The following is a 20811-nucleotide window of genomic DNA, read 5'->3' as shown; positions in this document are numbered from 1 at the left end:
CGCTCCTGTGAGTGGCCCAGGTCACTCAATATCAACATCAATTCGTCACTTTTTTGACATTCTATGGGCCACTCTCCGCTTTTGGGCAACTAAACCATTCCCCTCATGGCCCCTCATCTCCTATCACCCACTATCAATACCACAAGAAACCGCTTCTTTCCTTTTTTTTCCCGCTTTTCCCTTTGGAACACGTCCATCGTGAGGCAGCCTCGGTCTCTTCATACCCGATGCCACCTCGTTCTTCGCGGAAAAGGGAAAAAATATTAGTGGTCGCCAAGCCAAAATGATGCGAGCAATTAAGATAGAATACCCAAATTTCAAAGCGGATGGTTCGTCCAGTTCGGTTCAAAATAACCATTTCTCCTTCCTGTACAACAGCATCACTTCATGTCGACGACCATATTCCTTGTCGACTCAATGGATCTCCCTAACTTGTGTGGGGACTAGTGGCCCTTTCTCCCCTCGTCTCCGGCGTTTCTTCATTGCCATATTCTTTGTCGGCGTGCGCCGGCCCGTTCCAGCTTGCAGCCTCAAGATGATCCGCAGGTTCTCCATGTTTTGGCGTGCCTCGAGTGGAGAGTAATGGAGGGGGGTAACTTGCTGACGCCGTGCCATGTCCACAGTAGCATGCATAAGTCCGTCGACTAGGTTCTGATGGTTGGGTTCCGTGTTTGTCATGCCAAAAGGCAAGGAAAAACAGACCTACCTGCAGTGAGGCACTATTTTTTTTTTTTCAAAAAAAAAAAATTTTGGCCCACAGTCTTATACGACTGCTCTTCCCCATGTCTGCTGCATCTGTTCGATTCAAGAAAGGGAAGACTCAAGGGTTTTCTGAGATAAGAGAACAAAAAGACCAGACAAGTGCTCTTTCTTCAGACATCCAGTTCAGTGAATCTTCTTCACCCTTGTTCACCAATTGGTCTCGTGGTCCTTTACTTTCGAGATCGAGTCCTTATTGCTTTAGGATACCCGAGACTATCGAACAACGGAACGACATAAGAGAAAAGCCACTCCCGCAACGAGACTTCGCCTTTCCTTCGCTCGCCCCGAGAACCGACGAGCGGTTTCGTTCTTGAAGCTTCTAACGGCCAGGCAGCCCCCCTGTCTCTCACCATGCCTGACCCAAAACTTGGCATCAAAGAGGTCTGGCGGATGAGACTTGAGTGTATGCCCCACTTCCCAGCTACCGTTCTTGCGCGAGTTGTCGTGACGCCCGAAATATCTTATTACTTCCATCATCTTCTCGTGTCACATATATCATGATGATTTGATGTGCTAATATAGACCTCTTGCAAGTATACTGTGTCAAAGTGGGCGTTGAGCTGCCGGTCTATAATACATTCTCCGACCGTCGAGGTAACTCTATGCCGACCGAGCTCCCCTTACCTTGCCCTTTCCTATTCTCCAAGTGCTGTATCACACAGTGCTCTCTTTAGCTCGCCTCACCCCCTCTTCCTCGAAAGGAAAGGGTGTGAATGTTGAAAGCACAAGGGAGATGGATAAACTCGATACCGAACGCGTCAAAGATGCCAACTCGGCATTTGAGTGAGGGAGAGTGGAGTCAACTTGGTCCTTCACCGACTTTTATAACGGGCCATCAGATTTTTTTTGTTTATGTACTGACGGGATCATTGCTTTGCTAGGGGGTCGAACAGCGTGGTCCTGCTCCGTCAAGGTTCACGGCAGGACCTTTGAAGCCCGATATTGGTTCGATGGCAAGTATATCGAGAACGCGATGGAAGATGCTGCTGAAGTGGCGCTGAAAGTCCTGGATCTTGAGGCTTGTCAACCTTCTAGCGGGGGTAACTTCTCGGGAACCATCGATTGAGAGTGCTTGGGCTCTCGCTGGGCGTTGTGTTTTGGGAGTTCTCTTTCATTTTCTTTCGTTCTTCTTCGCTTGACCCTTCGAAGGGTAATTTACGACTTACGTCCGTTGACGTCTTCCAACCCGACAACTTGACATTGCATGCGACGTGCTCCGACGCCGATATCGCAGACATGTACAACATTACCGGCTGTCGATATTCTTGTTAGTTGACTTTTTCCTTTTCGATACGGCAACGACTGGCTACTAGCGGGTGGAATTATACTAGGTACATATTTGGCTGGAACAGAACACGAAAAAATTTGCTTCTCCGATGCGTTGAAAAATTGCCTGTTGGCCTTCTGGTGGAAATCTTCTCCCTCTTGTGTCGTGGACACGAATTGGAGGAACACCTCCCGGCCAGACGATGCGCATGACCCGGGTTCCATTTATTATACTCTCATCGTAATTTTGCTTTGGCAACGGCAAGCCGGTGTGATGGGCCTCGCGGCACGATATTGTGACAACAGATAATGACGACGTATGAATTTGACACCTGCCATTTTGGTTTCGCCCAGCCTCCCTCGCTTACGGAGGACATGGCGGTGGTCAGAGAATTGATTCGAAAATTGTTATTTACAATTTGAACATTTCCATAGAGGACTGGCAACACTGCTGTCTTGGGAACAGTGGTAGAGTCCAGCCTGCTGCATCAATAGAAACAGAAACGCTTCCGACTGGTAGACAGGCTGGGAGATAATGTCCGTCTCGTTGAAACATATCTAACGGGAACATCCGCTTCGCGGGTTCCCTCTCTTTTTCTTCTTGCTGTTTCATACACCTACTTTCGTGGGGAATGAGATGATTCGGGAGGCCTTGGATCGGCCCGCAACATCTCGTCGGGTGGGCGGACTCTTTTGGCTGCCTCGAACTCTGCCTTTCCAGAGCACTGTTGATACGCTCAACGTAAACTGAAGGTGTCGGCCTTGGTAGTGTTTAGTTTCAAGTACGTCGAGATATAGATACAACGTCAGGAATGCCGTGACAGATCTTGGGACGTCGTCGAAGCTTAACCTTAATTTACCCAACTAAAGGTCTCACGTGGGCGCCCGTTCCATGGTTCGGAATCATCCTAAAAGTCCTTCCCCTCCCTCTTAATTATCCGAGCCCTCAGGAGTAGCTCACCCGAAGGCCCGACTCCTCGACTCTTCTAATGTGACGTATTTTGTCTTTTCGGATTTACAGAGTAGAGCGAAAGGAAGATGAATGAGCTGATCAACCAATTCAAACCACCAGCCAATCAATAAGCAAACCGCTCCCCCCCAGCACCACTTCCACTCGAAGTCTTCCCCGTCCGATTCATCCACCCATAATAAAACCGCAGCAGAATACAACCAACAGTAACAAGCAACAAGAGCGCCGCATTAGTCCAGTGGCCTGTTGGATATCCTTTCTCGGCTTCGTTGGACTTGTAGATCCACACGCCGACGATCTGCCCGGGGGCGCCGAAGGAGACGTTTAGTGCGATTGCGAGCCCTGTGCCGGCTGTTGAGCGGATATTGGAGGAGAGCCAGCCAAGGAGGGGTGGTATGCACGCGAATGAGCCGCTTGCTGCGACGATTAGGCAGCCGTAGCGGTGCTACCCGACGGCCGGTTAGTTGGTTGATGAGCGGGGTTAGGTGGCGGAAGAGACATGGGGAGAGAGGCCGAACTGGGATAAGGGACACTGGGAGGGTACGTACCAGATATGCGTCTGCGGGCAGAACCGCGGAGGCGAGGAAGCCCATCGCGCCGATAAAGGAGAAGGCTGCGGAGTGGAGGCCGCGGCTAAGTGTACGTCAGTACTCTTCCTTGTTATGGCTTCGCTTGGGCGGTGGTCGGGCATACCTATTGAAGTGGTCTGCAGACCAGGCGACAGCTGTCGTGACCACATAGGCGACTGCCCATGGAGGGACGGTCATAAGCTGCGCTTTGAGACTCGTATACCCTAGACCGCTGGTAATAGCAGGGGTGAAGAGCGATAGACTGGAAAATGGGGCTGAGATGCCGAAGTAGACCTGTTTCGATTGTGTTAGAGCTGTAAACTGGGTAGGACTGTAAGGAACTGACAATGTAGTGTGCGTATAGACGCCAGTCAAGTAGGACTTCCTTGGCATCTTCCCATGTCATGGCCTGTGCTCCACCCTTGGACCCTTCGATCTCCAGACGCCGGGCAGCGAGCGCCTTTTCGTCGGCGGATAACCAGGATGCGGTTTCTGGGTAATCTGGCAGGATGAACCAGACAAGTACCGCAGAGGCGCAGGATGGGGCGCCTTCGATTATAAAGAGCCATCGCCAGGCGGAGCGGCCGTGGGCTTGGTTCATGTGCCCAACTCCATAAGCGATTGCGCCGCCAAATGCACCGGCCAGTGTGGCTGAAGCGAGAATTAAAGCTACGCGGATGGACCGCTCGGAGGTGCGGTACCAGAAGGTTAAGTAGTAGACGAGGCCTGGGAAGAGACCGGCCTCCATCACTGTTTGGAAGTTAGTCTGCGTTTGGGAACATTCTGGGGGTCATGGCTTACCTCCGAGGAGGAAACGGAGGCCAGTCACTTGTGCAAAGTTATGTACTCCGCCGAGACCCATGGTGACTGCTCCCCATGATAACATCAGGAATGCGATCCACCTCTGGAGCTTGCATTAAGAGCCGAGAATGGAAGTAAGGTTGTTTAGACGGAACGTACACTGGGTCTCAGCTTTTTGAGAAAGTAGTTGGAGGGCACTTCGAAAAGTGCGTAGGCGATCAAGAAGACCATCAGTGCGATCCTGCCTGGGTCAGGGCGAGGCAAGCCGGCTAGAAGGGTTACCTACGTGTACTCATAAGAGGACATATTTGTCTCTGTGAGAAGATCGTTGCCGGTCTCCGCATTCATAATTCTGGCGTTTCCTGCTCCAAGTGAGCGGCGTCCCTAGGGTGGCTGTATTGAACATACCAATATTGGATCGGTCGAGATAGCAAAGCAGATAAATGGCGGCAGAGAGAGGAACAATACGCAAATCCTGCTTCCAGACCAACGCTCTCTCTCGAGCACGGAATTCAGCGTCATCGGCATTGTTCTGGGAGAAAGTCGAGTTAGCCCTCCACTCCTGCAGCCCTTCGAAGCTTGAACTGCTTACCTCGAGAGCCAATTCAGCGTCGATCGCGTTGCCAACGCCGTGCGGGGCGATCTCTTTCTCACTCATGATGGCGGGGATATGGAAGAGAAGCTGTGCAGAACGATCAACAGATTTTTCCTTCTCCTGTCTGTTTTATGGGCACGCGGTGCCAGAGCGCTCTCCCCCACATGGTCCGAGTTGGGCTAGATCTTGGGGTAAGTGGAAGCTCCTGGGGAATTGTCCGTTTTCGCGAATAATGTCGGTCAACCTCCGACATGATCCCAAGTTTGGTTCATAAGGGTGACAGGGGAGATTGATAGGACGACTGGGCCTGGGATCGGCACCGGTCCACAAGAGGTCCCGCGGGTCTGTTGGCATTGTCCATCGTCGCCAAAAGAGGCCGCACCGGTCGCTGGCGTCATCAGGGAAACTCAAGGTCGTGAGCGGGGGACCTGTTCCTCGACATGCCAATTGGAACGCGCTCGAGGACGACGGCATCCAAAGCCTGGGAATCTCCAAGAAGGAGAATCTAGATGGAAGAGATCTCTTTTCGCTTCTGGTAACGGCAGTACCGTACAATACGTTACATTCGCAGCCGGACGATAACCTCGCAAACAGTGCAAACACATCTTGAATTTATCGGGGCCAGCGGGGGTCAGGACTCCATGTTTCTGGAGGAGATAAATAGAGCTGGACAGGCTCTTCATGGTAATTATATCGCCGAGATCCGTACTGCACCCGATCTATAGAAGTCCAAAAGCAGCGCCGCCGTCACTCTCTCGGTCCATGTCAACGTCGACCGTGCGGAAGGCAATGCCATCCGCATTGACCTTTGACTTGCATAGAAAGTGTTCTGTGAGGAAAGACTTTCTCAATTAATATATATATATATATACATTGATTGCCATACTGATATTAGATGTCTAGACAACCAAAGCTCGTGCCAGCACCCTTCACCTTCCTCATGGTTCCGTCCCCCTGCCGATCTTCATGCCAGTTGCGACCCAGGCGTCACTCAAGGGCCTTACATATGACCAGTTGAAACAAACGGGATGCATGCTGTGCTTGAATAATACCTACCATCTAGGGCTGAAACCGGGGCAGGCTGTGCTGGATGCGGTGGGAGGGGCACATAAGCTACAGGGGTGGGATCGAAATATCCTGACAGATAGCGGGGGGTAAGTTTGCGGTTGGACGGCTGGCCACTAGCTGACCGGCGCTCAGGTTCCAAATGGTCTCTTTGCTAAAGCTTGCAAACGTTACGGAGGAGGGTGTCCGGTTTTTGAGTCCTCATGATGGTACCCCAATGTGCGTCATGTCACGACCCCTTGTATCGTCTTGTCGCGCACCGGTTGACAAGACGGGTATTGCACAGGCTACTCACACCAGAGCACTCGATTTCCTTACAAAATTCCATTGGCTCGGATATTATCATGCAACTGGATGATGTGATTGCGACAACCTCACCGGATCATGCGCGGATCCATGAGGCTATGGAGCGCTCTGTCCGCTGGCTGGACAGATGTATTGAGGCACATGAGAAACCGGAGGAGCAAAATCTATTCTGCATTATCCAAGGAGGGTTGGATCTGGATTTGCGGAGAAAGTGTTGCGAGGAAATGGTAGCTCGCGATACTCCAGGGATCGCCATCGGAGGGCTCTCTGGTGGGGAAGCGAAAGAAGAATTTTGCAAGGTGTATGTGTTTCCCTACGGTTTCTGGGCATCATTGCTGATTCGAGAAGGGTCGACGCGTGCACAGATCTTCTTCCAGACTACAAGCCGCGATATGTGATGGGGGTGGTAAGTCATTCGACATGTTGCTTTAGGGAATTACTAACTGCATAGGGTTACCCTGAGGACCTGATTATAGGTGTCGCCCTTGGCGCGGACATGTTCGACTGCGTATGGCCAACAAGGACTGCGGTAAGTACATGTTCTCAGGGAGATACTCTGTACTAAACCTCGGAAGCGTTTTGGAAACGCCATAGTTTCTTCAGGGAATCTCAACCTTCGCCACGCTGCATTTGCTCACGACTTCAGGCCTGTGGAGGAAGGGTGCAGTTGTAATACTTGTCGACCGAAGGAAGAGGGAGGTCTCGGCATCACGAGGGCTTATATTCACCATTTAGCTGCGAAAGAGACTGCCGGGGCACATCTGTAAGTGGATTCTGCATGGCCTGGGGTTTGTGCACTAACATGGTCAGGCTCACGGTGCACAATGTTCACTATACCTTGTCGATAATGGGAAAAGCGCGGCAAGCGATTCTTGAGGATCGGTTCCCCGACTTCCTTCGAGATTTCTTCACGAAGCTGTATGGGGAGAAGTCGAAAATTCCTCCCTGGATTATTGGAGCCCTACAGGGTGTGGGGGTCAATATGCTAGAAGACTAACATCAGCCACTTTATAAAATGTAGAAGTAGAATCCCTGCATTTCTCAAGATGTAATCCAGAGGAACCAGCTCGGCTCTTTACTTCTCTCCAAAATCTAGATGTCCCTGATGGGTAAAATCACGTGAGTACGTGACGCGTCGGGATCGCGTCTTTGATTTTCTTCGATCCCAAGACTCCCGCCCAAATTGCCATCCTCATCACTGTCATTTCCCTTTCGGGCCTGAAGGAATAAAACCGATCAAAAGACCAAAATGGCCCTCTCAGGGGAGACTCCAGAAAACAATGGGACCACCCCTAAACCCGCAACCGCAACCACAAACCCTCACAACCCCTCGCACGAAGAGCACCAATACCTAAACCTCATCCGCCAAATCCTCGCCGAAGGCGAGCACCGTCCAGACCGCACAGGGACAGGAACCCGCTCGCTCTTCGCGCCAAACCAACTCCGCTTCTCGCTCTCCAAACCCTCCCCTTCCACCTCCACCAACAACAACAACGCAGCCGAGAAAATCCCCGTCCTCCCCCTCCTAACAACAAAGCGCGTCTTCCTGCGCGCCGTCCTCGCCGAACTCCTCTGGTTCATCTCCGGCTCGACATCAAGCATCCCGCTCTCCGAGGCCGGGATCAAAATCTGGGACGGGAACGGCTCGCGCGAGTTCCTGGATAGCGTGGGGCTGTCGCATCGCGAGGTTGGCGACTTGGGCCCCGTGTACGGGTTCCAGTGGCGCCATTTCGGCGCCGAGTATGTTGATGCGAAGACCGATTACGCGGGGCGGGGCGTTGACCAGCTTGCCGAGGTTGTGAGGAAGATCCGCGAGACGCCGTTTGATCGCCGGATTATCCTGTCTGCGTGGAATCCGGCAGATCTGAGGAAGATGGCGCTTCCGCCTTGTCACATGTTCGCTCAGTTTTATGTGTCGTACCCCGGGGGGATTGAGGGGGGGAAGGGGAAGGGAAGGGGGGAGTTGAGTTGTTTGTTGTATCAGCGGAGTTGTGATATGGGGCTTGGTGTGCCGTTTAACATCGCTTCTTATGCGTTGTTGACACATATTATTGCGTTTGCGACGGACTTGACTCCCGGGAAGTTGATCCATACGATGGGAGATGCGCATGTTTATTTGGATCATGTTGAGGCGCTGGAGGAACAGTTGACGAGGGAGCCGACGGAGTTTCCGGAGTTGAGGATTAAGAGGGAAGACCGGGGGGCTGGTGTCGTTGATGGGTGGGAGGAAGAGGACTTTGAGGTCATCGGGTATCAGCCCCATAAGGCAATCAAGATGAAGATGAGTGTTTAGTGGTCTGTGTTCATTGCACGTATATACCAAAGGTAGAATAGATGTATTCCCAGAACACCAACATAGAGAGTATCATGCTATGCATAAATGGACAAAGATGCAAATGCCCAAACCAATATACAGCCTACTTCCCTAGCATCACACCAGCTCCCCGCAAGAGAACAATCGTATCCCCCGTCTTCACCTTCCCACCTCCAACCGCATCCGCAAACTCTAGAAACTCCCCAGACTCAACATGAAACAGCCGTAATCGCGCTTCCTCTCCAGCACGATTATTCACATTCTCAACCCTCAACCTCTTCGCGGCATCATCCAACACCCTCCCCACCTTCCACCGCGAATCAAACCAGAAATCACCAGCCGGCGGGTCCACGCTCTGTGTCTCCGACGTCCCAACAACATGAAGGTAAACCCGCTTGTCAGCGGGTACACTCGCATCCCCCTTCGCCGCTTTCTTCAGCGCATTCACCTGCGCTGCCCGCGCGGCAGGACTATTCGGCTTCGGCTTCGGCTTCGCCGCCGCCGCAGCCTGCGCAGCAGCCTGGCTCTTATCCTTCCCCCAGGATCGCACACGCGCGAACATAGACCGGATCGTTTCGTTGGGCGTGGCCCCAGCGTTCGCACCGGAACCGGTCCCTAATCGCCGTCCCACCTTGTCGCAATCATGTTCCTCGCGCAGCCGATGCTTGAGGCAATACTGCCTCGAGCAATCGGGACACCGAACGCCCGGGTCTTTAAGCGTATTGATCAGCGTCTTGCACGATAGGTGCGCGCACTGGTCTGAGTTGTAAATGGTGGGTTTTAGCGTTGCCGTACCCGGCGTTGTTGTTTGCCCGGTGGCGTTTCGCCTCCGGGCCCATTCTCCGGCTTGCGGACAACTGTGGGCGGTCTCGGTGCGGTGGTCCAGGCAGTATGTCCCGCGGCAGGATTCGCAGCGGAAGGGAAGGAAGTCGAGCTGGTTGCAATATTCGTATTGGCAGTGGCGGCCGATGGATTCCAGGTCCTTGTCGGCCATTTGGGTGAATGATTGCGGGTCGGAGTCGCCGTTGCCTTTGCTTATCGAGATAGGCGCCATGTTTGCAAAGAAGGACGGAAAATGAGAGACTGTGGCGGAGGAGGGGAAAACGAAGAGAATAGATGCTGACAGCGCTCCGACCTCCTTCAAAAGAGAATAAAACTGTACAAAGAAGGTGGTTTTGATTAGAAACGACGGTTGGAGAGATCCTGCTGGAAGCCGCTGGCAAATGCGGAGGCTGACTCAGCCCGACGGTTGCCTAAAGTGGACGATCTATACAGCGGACGCAGCTGAAAGACAGGAACAATTCACCTCATTCGCGTTTCTCCGTACTCTTAGAGTCCTCATAAGCTTCATATCTCATTTATGTCAAACAGCAAAGCATAACTCAAATTCCGATCCTATCCGCAAAGGGGTCATAACTCCAACATAAGGGGGGTATATCAAACAAGTAGAAAGAAGACCAAGTAACCTTAGATAAGAAGTGAGAGCGATTACACAACTAACTCCAATCCAGCCCTCCCGAATAACACACTAAACTCACCCAGAACCGGGCTTCGACTGAGCGGAATCTTCTTCTTTGGTCACATTCGATGGCGCGAAAGGAATGGGTCCACGGGAGGTAAACACTGGGAGGCCGTGTCGTGTCACCGAAGCCGAGGTGAGGGGCGAATATAACATTGACTGGGGGCTTGTGGAATCGCTCTGGGGCCCAGGGGTCAATGGGGGAGAAATTCCTGCGTACGGGCTGTGCGATGGCGCGGTGTTCGAACCACTGGGTATCGGGTTTTGGTTCCAGCCATCGGCTTCCGTAAGTATTTCACCTTTAGGTCCTTCAGGTTCGATGAAAGGTGTAGGAGACGATGCGTCAGGGGTTACGAGAGAACGACCTGGGTGTCTTTCGATATCGTTCGGAGTCTGCTCTTTCAGCGGGTAGCTCGATGCGGGTATTGCCGGGAGTGGAAGGCCATTGTGAGAAATACTAGAAACAGCAGCTGCAGTGGAGGCAGCGGCTGGAATGGATCCTTTATCAGCTGGTGCTTTCTTCGGAGACCTGGATGCCTTGGGCGGGGCCTTGACGGTCTTCCGTTTGCGCTCTTCCGCAGCCTTTTTCTCGCGCGCCGCGTTCTCTTCTGGAGAGGGTACTTTGAGTTTTATGCTGAGTTTGCGCACATCAGCCGTAAGAGTATCCATGACGTCTTGGGGTCGCTGAGTGCCATCAGGAACAGTTTGAGTAGCCGACTGCTCATCCTGGGGCGTTGCGGAAACGAAAGCAGAAGGGAATTGGGGCACAGGTGGTACCTTCCGCGGACTCGCTGTGCGTCTAGGAGTCCCAGATCGCGATATGTTAGGCTTCCGCGCACTCAATGAGGCCTGTGAAGAGGGTCGCTGATCGGAGCCATCTTGCTCAGTGGCTGAGGCGCCACTTGGGGTTGAGTTAGCGCTTTTTCTACGCGCGGCACGTGGTCCTGGCGATTTAGATGGATCGGGCAGGGCGCTGGGGGAGTCGAGCGTCGTTCTCCGACTGTTCCTGTTAGTCCGGCGTGCCGGGGTCTCAGCCCTCGGCGTGCTAGGCAGAGAAGCCTTAGGCTTCCTTATCCGAAGCTTCATCTTGTTCTCCTCTGCTGCTGCAGACTCAGCTGGTGCAATGGCCACATCGCATTTGGCGGTTTCCGCGGTGGCAGAGTGACGTTCGCGTCTTAAGCGTGAGGCCTCAGCATTGAGCTCCTCCGGACGACAACTGGCAATTTGCCGATCGCTAGGTATCAGGACTTTGGACAATTCGTGCGCCGCCACTGCCCAACCGACCGGAGGCAGCGGAGGAGGCTCCAAGTCAAGACTCGCATGTGAGCCGGTGGATTTCCGATCCTTGGTTGGCGGGACTACCTTGGCCGCAAATGATTGTGTTGGAGCAAAATAAGTTGGCGCTGCCTTTTCTCGCGGTTTCGGCCCTGGAGGTGGTGGGTAGACGAGCGCCTCTAATTCCTCTAACAGTGGGGGAGACCACCATTCCCGATCGTAGACTGCCTCGAAAACAGGTCGCCGCTGGCTATCAGTCGGTGCGGTGTCGAACAACCCAAGACGGTCGGTCATTTCGGTGGCTAGGCGATCGACTTGATAATCATTGACATGCTCTGGACTTTGCGTCGGATCTCCCAACCCTGACAGGTGACTCAATACGCCAGTTGTTAGCGCCCGATTGCTATAACCACCTTCCAGTACACTGACGATTCGTCCATCGACGCCTAGCCCTTCTTCCTCGGCCATCCGCACAATGTCGGCAGTGAACTTGGCGTAAAACTCAGTGGGAACGTTGACCTTGTGTCTCTGCATGCCGACGCCTTCCCATTCACTTGCATCAAACCCGGCAGATATGAAAACCGCTGCCTTGGGCGGAGGGCCATTGGCAGCGTTAGCCAATCGTTCAGTGTGCATTTTCAGAAACGCACGCGCTCGATCTATCAGAACCGAGTATCTAGTGGAATAGAGGTCCCAAAACTCCTGCTCAGTCTTCCATGTCTCCAGATGAACGTTCCAGATAGACTGGCCATGAGCCTTCTCTATACAGACGCTTGCGTTGCGCACTTTTTCCGATTCACCCATTTCACACGGATACGAATTGATGTCGTGCAAGCTGAAGTATCCAAGCATAGCCTTTTTATGCGCGGCAGCATTCCGGGGCGCTGCTAAAGCCTTTTTGTTTTGTTCCCACGTAATTTCCTGAGACCCGTCGCCATGATGAAGATCAAAGTCCAAGATTGCAGCGTGGGTAAGGCCGTGGGTCATCGCAGCGTAGGAAATACCCACATGGACATTGTTGATCCAGCAAAATCCAGACGGCTGGCTAGCTGAGCAATGGTGACCGGGAGGACGAATGCAGACAAACGCGCGTTTGGTAGGTCCCGGCTGAAAGACGGCATCAATACCTTCGCACACCCCACCCAAAGCTCCCTCAAACGCGTCCAATGACTCCGAGCACAGAAATAAATCACCCTCGTGGAAAGGAGTATCGGGAGAGGGGCCAGTAGCACCTTCCCTTCCAGCACTGCGAGGCCGAACCAATTCTTTGCCATTCAATGCAAGTCGTGATTCAGCAGCATCACACATGCTTCTCAAGTCTTCCATCCACTTGGTTCCATGCACGTGGGTGACCGCTGGAGAGTTGATCGCCATCGTCCGAGCAGTCTTGCGAATCTGGAACGGCGGAACGGGAAGTTGGTGTAGATTTATATCTGGATGAGGAGCAAACTCCCCACTAGCATGCCTGCGGGCTAGTCGAACATACGCAGCGGACACTCCTACAACACAGGCTTGTACACGCTCCGGTCTTTCCACTATTGAGCTCAGGGCGGCACGAGACGTGCGCGGACGCGAGAAGCGATGACCGTAACACGCATCGTGGATCACCACCAATGCCTGAGAGCGTACGCCAGCCGACTGGTGATGCTCGACCTCCCTCTTAAAGTGTTCGGCTGCGATAGAAGCGGCGGTCGGTACTGGCTGCTCCACCGCTGCCGACAACGAAGGTCTTTTTGTATAACCGCTCATACTAAGGGCGGCTGTTGTGGTAGGTGACGTCGCGAGAGTGGAGGACGAGCGGCGCGACAGGCTCGGGCGGGGAGAGGCAGGACCTCCACTGTTGAGCTGGCTCGACCGAAGTGAGGCGGTGGACGAGCGTTTCTTTAGATTAGGGATTGATTTGCGCCTTTCATCTCTCAGGGAGCTTGCGCTGGGAATGCGCCTGGGGGCCGAATGCAGCGGTTGGTTGACGCTAGAACGCGAAGGAGGATCACACGGGGACAAGAGCGAGGAGGAAGAAAACGCGGAGGGAGAAGCTGGCGGTCTTGTCGCCGCAAGGGACGGAGAGCTCAAATAATCCGGAGAAACAGATGGATCGATGGGGGGCGGAGGAACTGGAGGTGTTCTTGAGGGGGTTTTGGTGGTGGGAGTCGCATTGAGAGATTTGGAGGGGTCCATGACGCAGTTGTCAGTCCCATTTGATTTTCGTGAAGAGGAAGGTGAATCTGACAAAGAGCAATAAAAGCTTATCTCAGCCAGAGCCTTGTGACAAATCGCAAGGGAGGAGAAAGCAGAGCATGCTTGGGGGGAAAGGGAGAAACAAGGAGGGCGCAGAGAATCATAACAAGCTCAGGAGACTAACAACAACGGTTGTCAACTCCATTTGGTCAAGGGGTAGTTGATCGCCCATATTTCGCCTTCATTCTGAACAAACCTCGTTCTTCCATCTCTCGCATGGAGCAAATTAAAGAGTTGAGATCTCTGAATATTTCGCAGAGCATTGGTGTTGCATGCACGCGCACAGTGACGTCTAGTCTTCTCTGTATAGTTCTGCTGCAGCTCTGGAGTGCTCTGTGGGGTCTTCAACAGCACCCCGGCCATTTCAATCACCTTCAACCTGTGCTCTGCAACTTGTGTATGTCATGTTCTATTTATTTCGTAAACCACACAGGCCATAGAGTACTTTTGAAGTCAATATGTGGTCTAAAAACGCCAATTCCAACCATAACCAAAAAAAAAAAAAAAAAAAAAAAAAAAAAAAAAAAAAAAAAAAAAAAAAAGAAAGAAAAAGAAACAGTAACCAGTAACCTTTATCCAAACTCCTCAAGCAAAATATAGTTACCCCCTTGACAAGGAAAAGCGACCCTCCGGGCTTCATCACAGCTTCAGGAGATTAGAAGGCGACCACATGCGGTACCATTTCCTCCGCAGAACCGGAGCCCTCTCAGGGTCCAGGCTGATGTCGGAGTAGCGTGAGCTCCGAGAAGAGCCACTCCTAGTCGATGAGTTTGACGAGCGGCTCGTCTTCCGCTGATGTTTTTTCTCAGTCACGAACTTCTTTGTTGCGTGTTTATTACAGAAACATTGCATGTGGACACTCTCGAATGCGATGCCAGGACAGTCGTCAGCTGGCTTGCCAACTCCGCAAGCCTGTTGGCCAGCGTCTTCTTCGCATTGACACCAGGTGTAGAGAGTGAGGAACTGGCGGCACATTTTGTCGTTTCTTACTTTTTTGCGTGGTGTGTTGTCCTGTCTATCTTTTGCTCTTTTCAGCGCCGCTGACGTTGAGCCGACGATCGATAAGCGAGATGTGGGCGATCGACTCCGCTGGCTTCCGGGATGATGTCGGCCAATCCAGAACCCCTCAAAGTTGGGTTGAGATAAAATCCTGGAGGTCAATCTGATTGCAAAGACCAAAGTCTATCGGGATGCTTTGTGGAATTGTGTGTTTTTGTCGCAGTTGAGTTGTCGAGGCTAGCCCCGTATCTGATCGGGATGCCGAAGATCCTCCCGGGACCAACAGTTGAGGGGAGTGAGACCAGGAAATAACAACAACGGATGATTCTGAGAGGGCAGCCGCCGGAAATGGAGAATATGGAAAGAAACTGATCAACTCGTGGTCATGAATTTAATTTAAACACAGAAGATGGATGGTTTAAAACAGGCTAGAGGTATGAGAGAAAGAGGCAGGAACAACCGCCGACAAAGGACAGGCCGGACAATGAGAGAGGAAATCGGAGGGCTTCAATTGTCGCGAACAGTGAGACAGTGAGGCAGGGAGACAGGAACAGTGGGAGAGGCAGGCACAATATAAAAGAATCAGAGAGTGCTTGACGTCAGCACGACAGGAACCAGTGATGAACATGATAAAGCTCTGTGGAGTTCAGCTGGCGTCAAAGAACCACCCACTTTTATTGTTCACCGACCACTGCAGACTGATTTGTGAGAATTCGCCAGGATCTGGACTGATTCCTGTCTCTCGGCCTCTTCTTTCTTTAGAGCGGCCAATCCTGTTTTGGCATTGCCTAGAAGACAAAGGCTTGTGTTTTTCTAGGCGCCGTTGAATGAATGGCTCTGCAACTGCTGTTGAGGGTTTCATTTAGCGCTGCTGACTCATGAGAGTAAGAAGAAAGGACAAAAAAAGAACAATTACCCCTGCTCAAGCCGAAAATGTCGCTTTTTGTATTTCTCTGACTGTATTCCCAGACACCATGGCCAAGAGAGTCGGTGGACGCAGATGCGCACCTTGAGGCCAAATCGAGATGTGGGCCTGGGCGATTAGACAATCAGAGACCGAAGGGTCGCAGCTTCAGATCTCGTCATTCGACCCAGCCGCCGCCGCTCATTGGTGAAGGAGGAGGAATCCGCATCTTCAAGGCTGAGTGATGATGCAGCACTGTGCAGCTCAAGGCTTGTCGAGTGGTGATTGTTCGGTTCGGCCGGACTTGGAAGAGGATCTCAGGGACTTGACCTATTCTGGTTAGCGCATTTGGGCCTGGCAGATCGCACGGTCACATGACTTGTCATCCCAGTTGGCAGGATTTGCAACGGAGGATGATTTCCCTCCCTGGGGCCTGAAGCTTCATGAGCAAGCGAATTACGCTATCCCTGTTGATAATAATACACACGGGCCCCAGCAATGACTTATCTCGCGGCATACCGATCGTAGCTGAAGGCGAGGCTGCCCGCCGTTCCTGCCAACAAAATGTACGAGTCTTGGCTTCCTCCTCCAATTTTCTCCAATCTCCGCACCTAGAGCCCACGATATACCCTGCTGCAATAATTCACACTCCCTTCGCTGTATCCAAACGGGGAATAATAGAGCTCGGATATGACGTCGGATATGACGTCCCAAGAAATAATGCCCCCCTCCCCAGCCCGAACAGCAACCCTCCTTGCAAAGCTCACCTCCGTCACAACCCGCATAGCCACCGCATCAACCAAGCTCTCCGTCCCCAAAGAACTCGACCACAAACCCGCCGCCGTCCGCCTCGTCGCCGTCTCAAAGCTCAAGCCCGCCTCCGACATACTCGCCCTCCACAATCCGCCAACATCCCACCTCCACTTCGGCGAAAACTACCTGCAAGAGCTCCAGGAAAAGGCACGCTTGCTTCCTGCGACGATTAAATGGCATTTTATTGGCGGGCTGCAGTCGAATAAGTGCGTTTCGCTGGCGAGGGATACGCGGGGCCTTTGGGCCGTTGAGAGCGTCGACAGTGAGAAAAAGGCCACTCTGCTGAATAAAGGATGGGGAGAGAGGGAAAAAGAGCTGGGAGGTGAGGAGAGGCTGAGGGTATTTGTGCAGGTTAATACTTCGGGCGAGGAGAACAAGTCCGGGGTTGAGCCTGAGAGCGGCGTTGTGGCGTTATGTCGGTTTATTCGAGAGGAGTGTCCGCGGTTGAGGTTGCAAGGGTTGATGACAATTGGAGCGATTGCGAGGTCGAAGGCGACCACACCAGAAAATGAGAATGAGGACTTCTTATGCTTGAGGGAAGCAAGGGAGAGGGTGGTCAAGACTTTGGGGTTGGAGGGGGACGAGGCGCAGTTGGAGTTGAGCATGGGGATGAGTGAGGATTTCGAGGGAGCAATCGTCCTTGGGAGTGATCAGGTGCGGGTTGGGACGACAATTTTCGGCGACAGGCCGCCTAAGGGCCAAGCCAGGGTTGTATGATGTGCGATGCAAGAGAAAGAAGGTGTATCTCTCCATGGGCACGTGCAGCAAGGAATTGCATGCTCAAAGAATTATGTACCACTCTAAATGATATCAATAAATACATACCAAACTATCTCAATGCAATGGCAGCTGATAGTACGGTCGAAAAAAGTGTGCGGACGCTAGATGCAGTATTAATAGCCCGTCAAGTCCTCGTTTGGACTAATCCCTCTCGGCTGCTCGCGAGTATATGTCCTCTCCAACAACGGCCCTTGCGACAGCCTCTCCTCCATCTGTCGTGCCAATGCCTGAGGTACCCCCTCCTGTGTAGCTCGGATTGTGACGCGATACATCTCCAAACATGTCAGCGTTATTTGGTCTGGAGGGTGTGGCCGGCTTACCTTGCGCTCATAATTGGGCTCCAAGCGAAGGAGGCATCCAGTTTTCCCTTGCGCGGAGTGATACACTGCGCAGCCCACAATGTTGGTTCTGTTGGGATCCACCCCGTCTAAAAGCTTCCAGCCGAACTGTTCCGCAATCCGCCTGGTAAAGCTCTCATTAATAGCCCCAGCTTTCGCGACAAGCCCGAATGTGTTCTGTGCTTCTAATGGAGACCCCCCAATCTGCCGCCACCGCTTGAAGAAATCTTCCGCCGAGAGGTTGGATGGCTCCATATACCGGTGCATCAATATCGGAAATTGCAAAGTGTATGCCTGAAGTGCACCCGCAAGATAGGAAATTCGAATTGTAGGCGCGTCAGAGAACGGCCCTTTGGCCTCGAAAAAGAGCGTTTGTTGAGTCTGACCAGCGGCCGGGACTGAGGGCTCGGGAAGGCTTTTGGAGTCGATTCTTAGATGAGGGGCGGATCGATTATCCACGGTCGTAGTCAGTGATCCGATAGGGAAGGAAGATTTATTGCTCAGGTAGAGCTTCACCACTCCCAGATGGCCCCGGAATTCCGACCGTAACCCAACCTGAATCTGGGCGTCCTCGAAAAGCACACCTTCTTCGATGAAGTAGAGTTTGTTGTATCCGATCTCCCATTCCGGAGAGAGGTTGGCCGCACTGGCCATATTGGGAGGAGGGGGCGGTGGCGTGGCCGAAGCACTCAGGTCTAGTCCGGCTAGATCCCCTGACGCGCTTGACGTGCTAGGCGTTCCGTTGGTTCCTGTCCGCGTACCATTGACAATCGTTGTGAACGTTCGTTTGAGACCTGTATTCTGCGCCATTAAGATCTCTGCTCCGTCCGTATTTGCATCTTTGCCCCCCACAACCCATGTTTTCTTCTCCGTTGTGCCGGCGGTTCTCTGGTGAAGACGAGAAAGTAAGATCGAGGCCCTCTCGGAGAATGGAGGCATCTCATCGCAGACTGTTCGTAGGAGGTCGTCTGTTGGGAGTGTCGCCAGCGACATGTATTCAAAGGCACGTTGCTGGAGCTCCGGGTCTGGTGAATGGCTGTACAGATGGAAAATGTGTAGGAGCTGCGGCTTGATTTCAGGAAAAAGATTGACAAATTTGACAAATGAAGACAGGATCATGGCGCGTGTGTTGTCGGTACTCGTCATCATCTTGGCCTGCAGAGCTAAGAACTGCTCTATAGGACTTGATCCTTGGTTGTCGGCTACCAGGTGCCCAAACTCCCCAAGCACGTAGCAGCCGATCTTAACCAGACTCTCGTGACAGTCGCTCTTTAGGTAGGTTAGAAGTGTCTGAGCAGCGTATGCTTGCAGTTCCTCGTTATTTGTCACAATTTGGATCACTCGCTGCCACACTTCGTCGCTGACATGATCACCCGCCAGGGACAAAAGTTTCAACGTGACATCAATGTACCACTGAGCATCGGTAGCATACTTTTCTGTGAGAATCGCGACCTTTAGGACCATCTCCTCACGAATCGCGTAGTCGGCGGACTGGAGATACCGCATCAATTCGTTCACAATTGGAGCCGCATTTGTACTGTCGCACATGCTGTAGATCAAATCGAGACCCTTTCGGCGAACGCTGATGTCTCTGTCTCGAAGTGAGCCTAGGATTATATTTTGGTGCTTTTTGATCGGATCAAGTGTCTCAGCCCTTGCTGCGAAATGAGCCATCGCTTCTAAACCAAGATATCGGACGTTCGTCTCTCGGGATTGGATGTACTTCCCGAGCCTGGAGGAAATTTGCATCATCAAAGTGTGCTCGGTGTCAAGATGAATGAGAAGGTTGATTGCTTCAAAAAGTACTGCATTCTGGGCATTGTTCTGCTGCACGTTTTTTGGTGTATCCATGGCAATCTGCATGATCTGTTGAAGTGACTCACGGATTATATCACGGACATGGCTATCCGCTGCGTCGTGTTAGTTGGATGCTCATATCAGGAGTTATACGCAAGGACATGGTTTACCTGACGGAGGATAGTACTGCAACAGTCGGAGCAGTTTAACCTGAAGCCATGGGCAGGGAACTCGATAGTAGAGATAGTCTGGTGCAATATCAGTGTCAACAACAACTCTCTTCAGCCGTTGAGCAGCCTTGACGTAGCAACCCCGATATTCTTCAGGCCTGTCTTGCGCCAGGGCCATGACCAAAGACGTCACAGACAACGTAACGCCCATGTCCGGGTCATCCATTAAGGATATTATCCGTTCCGCCCATGTATTTTGGACAATGCTAGGGTATTTTCGGTACAACCGGAGGAGGGTGAGAGCCGCCTTCTTCTTCACGAATGCTTTGGAAGTACTAAATCAAATCAGCGACGGATCCCAAGTATACGAAATCGTCGGACATGGCTTACGGAGAAATCAGTAGCCGATGGACATCCGTTGAGAGGGCTTCACCCATCTCCCGGCTGCCGACGTTGGCAACCGCGTGCAGAGCCAAAGAATTATTCAATTCATTGTTATCCAGCAGATCCTTCCGAATGCTGTTGACGACAAGATGCAGCAGCTCATGTTCCTCATGGAGAAACAACGTCACGGCAAGGTAACCGATTTGCTTCTCGGAGAATTTGTTGGAGGAGATCAAGTTGACAGCCTCGAGGTGGCCGAAATCGACATCGTAACCCTGGATATAGACATATAGCAGCTTACAGACATATTTCTTCTTCTGGTACCCGTCGAGACTCGCGGACTTGAATTTTTGCCGGATGTTTGCCAGTTCTTTATTCACCCGCTTCTCTTCTAATTCGCGTGCTCTCGCATTTCGCAAGTCTGCGATGAACTGGACTAAGCCTCGCATAGTTGGCATCTTGGCTCAGGATACGCCGGCTTGTGTTGCGGTATCGATTGAATGGCGCGTACTGATACGGTAGCACAATTGAGCTACCTAGAGAGGGACCCAGGAAAGCCGTGGTGGAATGCGAAAAACAAGGAGAGGATTCGGTTGTCGTCGTGGTCTTGAGCGGCTTCTCACACCGTGTTGGAGTGTACACTCAGTCGGACTAAGTTATAGAATCATATCCTATCGCTCGTGTTGTGTCTCCTTCGTGTTGTCTTTCGAAAGTGTGCATGGAATTCTATGCCGCATACAACATGGCGCAAAGTTAACGGGAAGCGTGTCTTCGACGCCAGTCAGGAGCTAGCGTCGCCAGGATGGGGATAGCCAGCGTTTAACAGACAGCGCCACTGTTGAGCGAGGAATAGAATAAGGGAGAGATTTGCGAGAGGAGGTCCTGAAGTCAAGATCGGGAATTGTGGCACCGGAGAGTCAAGCATTCCAGTTGGACAGACTGCAGC

At 52.3% G+C, this 20811-nt stretch overlaps 6 protein-coding genes across 6 annotated transcripts; 2 read left to right on the top strand and 4 right to left on the bottom strand.

The window, feature by feature from the left end:
- Positions 1-2845: 2845 nt before the first annotated feature.
- Positions 2846-5581, bottom strand: BJX67DRAFT_354202 (putative MFS transporter). The gene is made up of 9 exons (XM_071029191.1): positions 4961-5581; positions 4777-4900; positions 4655-4730; positions 4528-4609; positions 4369-4471; positions 3914-4317; positions 3692-3861; positions 3547-3631; positions 2846-3443 (listed from the first exon to the last, which is right to left on the bottom strand). The coding sequence occupies exons 1-9, from the start codon at positions 5024-5026 to the stop codon at positions 3105-3107; spliced, it is 1449 nt and encodes a 482-aa protein (XP_070885838.1). The 5' UTR covers positions 5027-5581; the 3' UTR covers positions 2846-3104.
- A 144-nt stretch (positions 5582-5725) lies between these two features.
- BJX67DRAFT_372296 (uncharacterized protein) lies at positions 5726-8627 on the top strand (the record flags this gene model as incomplete). The annotated part of the gene is made up of 9 exons (XM_071031226.1): positions 5726-5794; positions 5867-6117; positions 6164-6247; positions 6315-6635; positions 6683-6740; positions 6786-6863; positions 6910-7097; positions 7145-7302; positions 7597-8627. 9 exons carry the CDS (start codon positions 5726-5728, stop codon positions 8625-8627), a joined length of 2238 nt encoding a protein of 745 aa, XP_070885837.1.
- Positions 8628-8663: 36 nt separating this feature from the next.
- On the bottom strand, positions 8664-9784 carry BJX67DRAFT_354197 (AN1-type zinc finger protein). Its single transcript, XM_071029190.1, has one exon. The coding sequence runs from the start codon at positions 9700-9702 to the stop codon at positions 8752-8754; it is 951 nt and encodes a 316-aa protein (XP_070885836.1). The 5' UTR covers positions 9703-9784; the 3' UTR covers positions 8664-8751.
- Positions 9785-9808: 24 nt separating this feature from the next.
- BJX67DRAFT_354196 (histone deacetylase hosB) lies at positions 9809-14181 on the bottom strand. The gene has a single exon (XM_071029189.1). The coding sequence runs from the start codon at positions 13618-13620 to the stop codon at positions 10183-10185; it is 3438 nt and encodes a 1145-aa protein (XP_070885835.1). The 5' UTR covers positions 13621-14181; the 3' UTR covers positions 9809-10182.
- A 1644-nt stretch (positions 14182-15825) lies between these two features.
- BJX67DRAFT_117853 (YggS family pyridoxal phosphate enzyme) lies at positions 15826-17201 on the top strand. Its single transcript, XM_071024401.1, has one exon. It carries the CDS (start codon positions 16274-16276, stop codon positions 17111-17113), a length of 840 nt encoding a protein of 279 aa, XP_070885834.1. The 5' UTR covers positions 15826-16273; the 3' UTR covers positions 17114-17201.
- BJX67DRAFT_117859 (AP-2 complex subunit alpha) lies at positions 17202-20484 on the bottom strand. Its single transcript, XM_071024402.1, has 4 exons — positions 19872-20484; positions 19482-19816; positions 17497-19424; positions 17202-17448 (listed from the first exon to the last, which is right to left on the bottom strand). The coding sequence occupies exons 1-4, from the start codon at positions 20321-20323 to the stop codon at positions 17290-17292; spliced, it is 2874 nt and encodes a 957-aa protein (XP_070885833.1). The 5' UTR covers positions 20324-20484; the 3' UTR covers positions 17202-17289.
- Positions 20485-20811: the final 327 nt, after the last annotated feature.

The sequence above is a fragment of the Aspergillus lucknowensis genome (genome assembly GCF_044049455.1).
Source record: "Aspergillus lucknowensis strain CBS 449.75 chromosome Unknown BJX67scaffold_22, whole genome shotgun sequence".
Taxonomy (NCBI): Eukaryota; Fungi; Ascomycota; class Eurotiomycetes; order Eurotiales; family Aspergillaceae; genus Aspergillus; species Aspergillus lucknowensis.
The sequence above is the reverse complement of the archived record's forward strand: the minus strand, read 5'-3'. Positions and strand labels throughout refer to the sequence as shown.